The sequence below is a fragment of the Lampetra planeri genome, chromosome 45 (assembly GCF_965212315.1).
Source record: "Lampetra planeri chromosome 45, kcLamPlan1.2.h2, whole genome shotgun sequence".
Taxonomy (NCBI): domain Eukaryota; kingdom Metazoa; phylum Chordata; class Hyperoartia; order Petromyzontiformes; family Petromyzontidae; genus Lampetra; species Lampetra planeri.
This window is the reverse complement of record NC_136151.1, coordinates 6,968,507-6,978,906: the sequence shown is the minus strand read 5'-3', so window position 1 is coordinate 6,978,906 and position 10,400 is coordinate 6,968,507. Positions and strand designations below refer to the sequence as shown.

Below are 10,400 nucleotides of genomic sequence, written 5' to 3'. Positions count from 1 at the left end.
CTGTATATTTTAAGTGTGTGTGTCTCTCTCATCATCATCACGGTGGCTAGGAGATGTTAACTACCTTGCCTGGTATACAGGAGCTCGTGGGTTCGACCCTGACGTCTGCTGCTATATATTTGTAGTTTGCGTGTCTTTTTCGCCGTGGTTACGTGACAATGCAGCCTTTAGAGCGGTGCTCCGGAACGCTAAATTGGACGAAACTTTTCGCCAGGATGACGCCGTGCATATTTATTTTTTCTATTGCTGCCGTTATAAAGTCACGAAAAATACCATGCAGCATTTTCATTACGTAGTTGTATATATACTCTTTGGTTTTTTCGGTAAAGTCACGTAGAAGGGAAATAATAAAATAATACAAATAAAACATAATAAGATTCTCAAGACGTTTCGGCCACAACATAAGCAGCCGTCCTCAGGTGAAGACAGAGCTGTCTGAAAGACAGTGGGCCCAGCTTAAAATACGCTGCCAAGCTTAGCAGTGTCCATTGGAGCGCTGTCTTTCAGACAGCTCTGTCTTCACCTGAGGACGGCTGCTTGTGTTGCGGCCGAAACGTCGTGAGAATTTGATTGTTTTATTTGTATTATTTTATTATTTCCCTTCTACGTGACTTTACCGAAAGAACCAAGATGGTGGAGACTTAGTGCGACGAGGGGCGGAGCCAGGAAGAGGTGAAAAGAGCGGGTGGGTGCGTGAGGTGGGTGGGTGATTGGATGCGTGGATGAGTGGGTGGGTGAGCGGGGGGGTGAGTGGGTGCGTGAGTGGATGGGTGAGCGAGTGGGTGGGCGAGTGGGTGGATGAGTGGGTGGTTGAGTGGGTGGGCGATTGGGTGCGTGGGTGAGTGGATGAGTGGGTAGGTGAATGGGTGGGTGAGTGGGTGGATGAGTGAGCGAGTGAGTGGGCGAGTGCATGGATGCGTGGGTGAGCGTCAAGTGTGACGGTTCGGCCAGGTGAGGGTGAGAGGTGACGTCAGGAAGAGGTTAAAAGAGGGAGCGGGTGGCAGGGTTGGGGGGCATCGAGGGAGACGACGAGGATGAAGGTGTGGACCCGTGCCGTGAAATAAAGACATTACCTTGATGACAAAGAAAAGGGCCAGAGTCTTCTTTCACATGTATGTTGGACTTCTTTCGCACCGTACGTATCCGTCCGTGCTAAGCGGAGGTGAGCGGAAAGGGCGGCTTCGCTCTCGGGATCAATGTGTAGAGGAGTAAAATGTGAACGTGTCGTCAGGTGTGCCGTTCAGTGCGATGACGTCACGTCTCCTAGGGTACTTAAGGGATACCCCGTGACGTAAGCGGGGTCACTGTGGGAACTGGTATAGTGAGCAGGGTGAAGAGGGAACCAGTGGGTAGAGAGAGGGATCGAATAGTGAGTCGGGGGAGAAGCCCATGGTAGCCGTAGAGGTGCTTCTCTCTCCGCTCGGTGGAGTCGGCAGAGTCCACGATCCGACACGAGAGAGAGAGACCGGAGCTAGCCGACAGGGACCCGGACTCAAAGTAGGACCCCTAGCCCCTGGGAGTTGTGTACCCTGTGTAATATTGTAACAGCTTTAATAAACCCTGGCGAAAGCCCTTAACTTACCTCCGTCTTCGAGTACGTCCGTCGGAACTTCTCTACAAATGGAACAACGCAAACCACCTCCACCACGACACGGTGGCGATCCTCGGGAGAGGCTCGGTGTGCGTACACGGCATTCGATAGACCACGTTTCGGTTTAACGTAACATTGGATTTCTTTCACCAATATTTTGCACGGAGAGCTAATGATAAAATAAAACAATGAATGCACTGAAATTAATAGGTAACTATTTGTAAGCTCTACCGTACTGTCTAAACAATATGACGTTTTAATGCGGGCAAAACATGTTTTTTGTCTATTTGTTTGTTTCTCCCTTGTGATGGGACTTTGTAGGATATACGTTGAGATTTATAAGGGGCACGGGGTGACCATTAAGCTCTGAATTGGTCTGTATTAAGGTAGGGAACTGATAATGGGTTCACAGCTATGCGTTTCTTCACTGTGCTGTAAGTTACTTTCTTTTTATAATGTACAGTATAACATTTTAATATTATGTTATGTTCTATATTAATTGCCTTCTTGACAATATGAAGAGTAAGCTGTGAAGTGTTCATAATGTTAAATGGTAAATCACCAAGGCTGGGAACGCAACCTCATGGCACCAATGTTGTAAGTTATTTACTATACGACGTTTCAATATACGAGCAAGCTCCATGAACGCGTCTCCTTCGAATACCACGGTGTCACTGTGTGCGCGGCTACCCTATTTCTACCCAAAATTGACGACACAGTACGCGGTACTGTACCGTGCGCACTGTACCGTGCGCACTGTACCGTGCGCACTGTACCGTGCGCACTGTACCGTGCGCACTGTACCGTGCGCACTGTACCGTGCGCACTGTACCGTGCGCACTGTACCGTGCGCACTGTACCGTGCGCACTGTACCGTGCGCACTGTACCGTGCGCACTGTACCGTGCGCACTGTACCGTGCGCACTGTACCGTGCGCACTGTACCGTGCGCACTGTACGCGTAAGGGCAGCAGTGATGTAGCGGTTAACGCTGCGCTACGAACCTGGCGACCTAAGTTTTCATTCCTGCTCACTGCCACCAACACCCAGTAATAGCGATTATCTGAAACGGTCTGGGCCTCCCCTTGGTCGACTCAGCCTCAAATGAGTAACTGGTGTAGCGGTGGTGGTGTAGCAAACATCGCCACTGGGGGAGACAAAGGGGGCCGGGCGTGGTGCCGGCCACCCACCCACCTCGTGTACCACGGTGCCGGTAGCCTTCATCGGTGCTGCCACTCGTCATATATACGAGATCCGACGGGCGGTTTTGTCTAATGCCGTTAGCAACGTGAATGCAAGTACTGTGTCATTTAAAACATGCTGTCAGTGAGCGCCGAGTAAGGCTGGCTGGGCGCACGAGAGAGTTAGATGTACACACATATACAAAGACACACACTTATACATGTATACACACATATAAAGATTGCCCATTTAGCCTTAACAGACTGTAGGGGCAAGTGCTGTTAGCGAGCACCTATGAAGGCCGGCACGGCACACGAGGGGGGTGGGTGGCCAGCACCACGCCCGGCCGCCTTTGTCTCCCCAGTGGCGATGTTTACTACACACCGCACCGGGTACTCATTTGAGGCTGATTCGACCTAGGGGAGGCCCGGGACCGGTTCAGATAATCGTCACTGGTGTGGTTGTTAATCAACATCTCACGATATTATAAACACAAAGTATTTTTGTTGAAATAGATTCTTTGAGGCACAGTGAGGAACTATTCTGGGTGCATCCTCGGTTCATGGCGAGCGCAGCTCCCGCTGAGAACGTGGACCGAGAGTTGACCTGCTCCATCTGCCTGGACACGTTTGTCTGCCCCTCCACGCTGAGCTGCGGCCACTCGTTCTGCCTCCAGTGCCTGGAGGACGCCTGGAAGGAGACAGACTCTTACTGCTGCCCGCAGTGCTGCAAAACCTTCCCTCTACGACCCGAGCTAACCAGGAACGTGACGATCGCCAACCTCATAGAGCAGCTGCGAGTGACTGAGACCATGGCTGCTGTTGCTGCTGCTGCTGGTGTTGTTTTCTGTGACAACTGCCCAGAAGGCAAGACGCCTGCAGTGAAGACTTGCCTCAAGTGTGACACATCCTTCTGCACGGAGCACCTCGCGCCTCACCTGGAGAGAGCGAAGTTGAAGGACCACGTCCTGATTTCACCAGATGAAGAACGCAAGTGCGAGATGCACTAACAGGAGCTCAAGTTCTACTGCATGCAAGACTTCAGGATCGTGTGCAAGGACTGCACCATCGCACGAAACCACAAAGGTCATAAGTTCATCACACTGGAGGATGAGCATCAGACACGGAAGGTGAGGCCCGCGTGGGTTCAGTGGGAGCCCATCAGGCGCGAACAATACCATTATCTGAGCCCATAAGAGTGCAACAACGTTTCATTAAATCAAGACCATCAGTATGGGATTATTCTCTCTACGCGTTCTTTTTTCTTTCAAGCTGACTTCCTTGGACTCTTTTCTGGTGGGGGGGAGTTATAGAACCATCACTGTGGAGGGCTCCATGTGGAGTAGAGCTGAGAGGGAGCTCCTCTGGTGGCTTCATCTCTTGCAGAGTGGAGTCGGAGAGGAGACGCAAGTGGTGGAAGAGATGAAGAGGGAGACGGAGGCGTCCGTTGGATGGATGGAGGCCACTCGCAAGGACGTGCAGGTACCACGTGTGGACTCTGTGACCCCGTGACCTCCACCCTACATGGAGTCTGTGACCTTCGCTGTGAGGATAACTCCGCAGTTTCAATTGAACTCTGTTAGTCTTGTTTCAATGTGTATAAACTGTGCAGGATATTGCATTATTATGCCTATGGGTGCTTTAAATGTCAAATTTTAAAAATGCAAAGTTTATGTACCAAAGAAAGTTCATATCTCGCGAAACTGCAAAGCATATTGGAGGATAACTCGAGTTACTAGCTATGGGTGAGATCAAATAACACAGTATGGAGCAACGACTATTGAATTATGAACTATAAATTAAACGAGTGAAGATAACGATGAAATACGCTAGGACATCAGCTGTTAAATGCTTAGAATAAACACAAGAGATGGGACTACAAGAGAGTACAGGGAATGTAGGAAAACAGTTTTGCTCTCATAAAACGCACCCAACTCGAAAGCAAACAACATATAGTCAATGATTACTTAAAAACGTTTTAAATAGAATGTGCACGAATCGTGATGCATTCGTGATGACCTCTTTTGGTGGCGTACGTTTTATGATAATTAAGTATCGATTTAAAGCTTTCGTGACTGCAGGGATTCATCTTCTTGGTTCTTTCGGTAAAGTCACGTAGAAGGGAAGTAATAAAATAATAAAAATAAAACATAATAAAACAATTCTCACGACGTTTCGGCCACAACGCAAGTAGCCGTCCTCAGGCGAAGAATGAAACACCACCAAGCTTGGAGCGTATATTTAAGCTGGGTTAGAGGGGGGAGGTGGGAAGAAGAGCGCCTAGACAAAATAATTTGTATATCAAGAGGAATTCAGCATATGGAAAATGCGTAGGAGGTGGGCGGGGGGGGGGGGGGTTCCAAATCAATACTATGCCCGTGCATTATGCAGGATTAGCAGCATCAAAGGGGGGGGGGGAGGGGGTAGCATTAACAAAGGAAAGGAATGTTAATAGTATGTAGCTGCAGTTACTAAACAACCACGTAAAAAACTAAAGTATAAACTGCATAACAAACTAAAGTATAAACTACATAGCATCATCAGTATACTTACTATACTCTACAATAAGCTGAGTTACTAACAGTAAGTAATACATAAAAAAATTATACGTTGTAAAAAATTATATAATATGCTTCCATCTAAACTTTATTCTCTTACATCACACGCGTCTATACCGTACTATATACTGCCATAGACAACCCCAACATTAAATTACATACTGTATTGCTATAAACCACCTTATACATTTTAATATAACACTATGTATTATTCTACGCACCCTAATGTGTATCGAAATGGTTTATTACGTCCTTCCAGTGATTGCTAAGCCAGAATCCATCTTCTCGGTTAAAATTGTCTCTGTGTTTGTATATGTGGATCGCCTCATGAACGAATCTCTCATGATAGCCAGATGGCTTGCAGAGAACCTCTGTCTTGGAGAAGTCAATGTCATGTGAGCCCACTGAGTTGTAACAGTGATCTGCCACGGCTGAGGTGTTTGTCCTACCGTGTTTCAGGTCAGCTTTATGTTCACGGATGCGGTCCGAGACATGTCGTTTGGTTTCCCCAATGTAACTGCTACCACAGAGGCAACTTAGTTTGTAGACACCAGGGTACTGTATGTCTGGAACCACATATTTTACAGACGGTACCAGATCACGGATTTTATGTACTGTGTTGAATCGGACCTGGATCTTGTGTTTAATCAGGATTTTGGAGATCTTTTTTGTGACCCCAGCAATGTAGGGTAAGGTGATGGTCTTGAAAGGCTCCTCAACAGGATCATTCTTGATGGTTGGAGTGATGGCTTTGCGGATTGTGTAGTCGGAGTAACCATTAGCCTTAAGAGCTTGGCGTACGTGTTTGAGTTCACTGGAAATGTGTTCATGGTCGGAGATGCATTGGGCTCTATGATATAGAGTCTTGATGAGGGAATTCTTCTGGGATGGATGGTGGTGGGAATCCGGTTTTAGATAAGCATCCGTATGTGTGGCTTTCCTGTAGACAGAGTGGCTCATTGAACCATCAGGTCTCCTTTTGATTAGGACATCCAAAAAGGGTAGCTTGCCATCATTTTCGACTTCCATGGTGAATCTGATGGCTGGGTGTATGGAATTGATGTGGTCGAGAAATTGGTCTAGAGCAGGCCGGCCATGTGGCCAGATGACAAAAGTGTTGTCTACGTACCTCTTCCATAAGGTCGGGCGTAGAGTGGCAGTCTGGATGGCGTCCGTCTCAAATTTCTCCATGAAGATGTTGGCTACAACCGGAGATAGGGGGGAGCCCATTGGGGTGCCCTCAATTTGCTTGTAGAAGGTTCCATTCCAGGTGAAGTATGTATTGGTTAAGCAGTGTCTCACCAGGGGGGGTATCCCAGCATTCAGTCCTTGATGAACCAAGTCTTCAATGATTGCGATGGTGTCAGGCACAGGCACCTTGGTGAACAAGGAAACCACATCAAAACTGACAAGCAGGTCGTCTGGGGACAGGGCAATCCCCTTGATTGTCGATACTAGGTCAGTAGAGTTTAGTACTGCAGAGGTGGTTTTTCCAGTGAAAGGCCGTAGGATTTCGGACAAAAAACGAGCCAGTTTGTAAGTGGGGGAGTTGATAGTAGAGACAATGGGACGAAGAGGTGTATCTTTTTTATGTATCTTTTTGTCCGAAATCCTACGGCCTTTCACTGGAAAAACCACCTCTGCAGTACTAAACTCTACTGACCTGGTATCGACAATCAAGGGGATTGCCCTGTCCCCAGACGACCTGCTTGTCAGTTTTGATGTGGTTTCCTTGTTCACCAAGGTGCCTGTGCCTGACACCATCACAATCATTGGAGACTTGGTTCATCAAGGACTGAATGCTGGGATACCCCCCCCTGGTGAGACACTGCTTAACCAATACATACTTCACCTGGAATGGAACCTTCTACAAGCAAATTGAGGGCACCCCAATGGGCTCCCCCCTATCTCCGGTTGTAGCCAACATCTTCATGGAGAAATTTGAGACGGACGCCATCCAGACTGCCACTCTACGCCCGACCTTATGGAAGAGGTACGTAGACGACACTTTTGTCATCTGGCCACATGGCCGGCCTGCTCTAGACCAATTTCTCGACCACATCAATTCCATACACCCAGCCATCAGATTCACCATGGAAGTCGAAAATGATGGCAAGCTACCCTTTTTGGATGTCCTAATCAAAAGGAGACCTGATGGTTCAATGAGCCACTCTGTCTACAGGAAAGCCACACATACGGATGCTTATCTAAAACCGGATTCCCACCACCATCCATCCCAGAAGAATTCCCTCATCAAGACTCTATATCATAGAGCCCAATGCATCTCCGACCATGAACACATTTCCAGTGAACTCAAACACGTACGCCAAGCTCTTAAGGCTAATGGTTACTCCGACTACACAATCCGCAAAGCCATCACTCCAACCATCAAGAAGGATCCTGTTGAGGAGCCTTTCAAGACCATCACCTTACCCTACATTGCTGGGGTCACAAAAAAGATCTCCAAAATCCTGATTAAACACAAGATCCAGGTCCGATTCAACACAGTACATAAAATCCGTGATCTGGTACCGTCTGTAAAAGATGTGGTTCCAGACATACAGTACCCTGGTGTCTACAAACTAAGTTGCCTCTGTGGTAGCAGTTACATTGGGGAAACCAAACGACATGTCTCGGACCGCATCCGTGAACATAAAGCTGACCTGAAACACGGTAGGACAAACACCTCAGCCGTGGCAGATCACTGTTACAACTCAGTGGGCTCACATGACATTGACTTCTCCAAGACAGAGGTTCTCTGCAAGCCATCTGGCTATCATGAGAGATTCGTTCATGAGGCGATCCACATATACAAACACAGAGACAATTTTAACCGAGAAGATGGATTCTGGCTTAGCAATCACTGGAAGGACGTAATAAACCATTTCGATACACATTAGGGTGGGTAGAATAATACATAGTGTTATGTTGAAATGTATAAGGTATAGGGTGGTTTATAACAATACAGTATATAATTTAACGTTGGGTTTATCTATGGCAGTATATAGTACGGTATATGCTCGTGTGATGTAAGAGAATACAGTTTAGATGGAAGCATATTATATAATTTTTACGACGTAGAATTGTAATGTATTACTTGCTGTTAGTAACTCAGCTTATTGTAGAGTATAGTAAGTATACTGATGGTGCTATGCAGTTTATACTTTAGTTTTTTATGTAGTTCATACTTTAGTTTTCTACGTGGTTGTTTAGTAACTGCAGCTACATATCATTAACATTCCTTTCCTTTGTTAATGCTACTCCCTGCACCCCCCCTTGGTGCTGTTGATCCTGCATAATGCATAGGCATAATGACTTTGAAACCCCCACTCCCACCTCCTACGCATTTTCCATGAATATGCTAAATTCCTCTTCATATGCACATTCCTTCTGTTAAGGCGCTCTTCCACCTCCAACCCAGTTTATATATAAGCTCCTAGCTTGGTAGTGTCTCATTCTTCACCTGAATACGGCTGCTTGCGTTGTAGCCGAAACGTCGTGAGAATTGTATTTTATTATGTTTTATTTTTATTATTTTATTACTTCCCTTCTACGTGACTTTACCGAAAGAACCAAGAAGATGAATCCCTGCAGTCACGAAAGCTTTAAATCGGGACTTTCCCATATTCTTAGGTTTTTTTCGGTAAAGTCACGTAGGTAAAAAATTAAAATTAATAAAAGTAAAATAAAAAATAAAAATCACGACGATTCGGAGGCAACACAAGCTTCCATCTTCAGGTGGAACCGTCACAGCATGATAGCTGTATCACTTGATATCACTTGATACAGCTATCGTGCTGTGACGGTTCCACCTGAAGACGGAAGCTTGTGTTGGCTCCGAAAAGTCGTGATTTTTATTTTATTTTTATTTTACTTTTATTAATTTTAATTTTTTTAACCTACGTGACTTTACCGAAAAAACCTAAGAATATTTAAGTATATAGTTCAACTATCGTACCTTAAAGCCGAGAGCAATGGCGGCACAGCGCCCCCTACTGGAAGACCTGTGTGAAGTGCAACAAAGGCACAGACTGCCACCCCCCGCTGGCTTGCTGGGGAGTGGCATCCACGAGGTGTTCTGTACTTTTGCACCAAACAACAGTTCGGAGTGTTCGGCCTTCTTGGAGATGGTGGGTGCAGTGCTCGACAGAGTGCCGCCTACCGACTCCATAATTTTACTGGGCGACTTCAATGCTCACGTGGGAGACGATGTAGATACCTGGAGAGTTATGATTGTGAGAAATGCCCCCCCCCCCGTGATCTGAACCTGAACGGTGAGATGTTATTATAATTCTGCACTAGTCACGGAATGTCGATAAACAAACACCATGTTTGAACACGAGGATGCTCAGAGAGCAATGGTTGCACAGCGCTCCCCTACTGGACGATCTGCGTGAAGTGTAACAAAGGCACAGACTGCCGCCTCCTGCTGGCCTTCTGGGGAGTGGCATCCACGAGGTATCGTTTTTTTCCTTGTCTGTCCCTCTCTACAGAGACGCAGAACTTTAAGTCGAGTGAATTCCGGTGACTCGCGTGAAAAAAAAAACCCGACAGGGACTTTCCCAGCCACGTACACCGTGACACTGACCCAACCGGCGTCTCTCCCCATGCAGGCAATCTCTCTCCCCTCCACTGCGACAGCGCGCTCCTTGAGGCCGCGTAGATGAGAGGATCCTCACCCCGTGTGTCCCATCCTCCCAGCGATGTTCATACGCGAGCCCTCACCCCATGGCACGTGCAGGTATTGTGTCTTTCCCTCGATCGATGCGGGGTTTGGTTTGTGCGATTTAGCGTGCAGTAATACCACCGTGGCAAGATGTTAACTACCTCGCCTGGTATGCCTGCTGCTGTATAGTTGGAGTCTGCGTGTCTCTTTCATAATCATCACGGTGGCTAGATGTTACCTCGCCTGGTATACAGGAGCTCGTGGTTTCGATCCCGACCCTGACGCCTGCTGCTGTATATTTGGAGTGTGCATGTCTCTCTCTCATCATTATCACGGTGGCTAGGAGATGCTAACTATCTCACCTGGTATACAGGAGGTCTTGGGATCGATCCAGACCCTGACGTC

The 10,400-nt window shown here is 47.2% G+C and overlaps 1 protein-coding gene across 1 annotated transcript; it reads left to right on the top strand.

Moving 5' to 3' along the window:
* Nucleotides 1–3,240: 3,240 nt before the first annotated feature.
* On the top strand, nucleotides 3,241–4,365 carry LOC144733242 (E3 ubiquitin/ISG15 ligase TRIM25-like). Its single transcript, XM_078615030.1, has 2 exons — nucleotides 3,241–3,901; nucleotides 4,158–4,365. The coding sequence occupies exon 1, from the start codon at nucleotides 3,335–3,337 to the stop codon at nucleotides 3,779–3,781; it is 447 nt and encodes a 148-aa protein (XP_078471156.1). The 5' UTR covers nucleotides 3,241–3,334; the 3' UTR covers nucleotides 3,782–3,901; nucleotides 4,158–4,365.
* The last annotated feature ends 6,035 nt before the right edge of the window (nucleotides 4,366–10,400 follow it).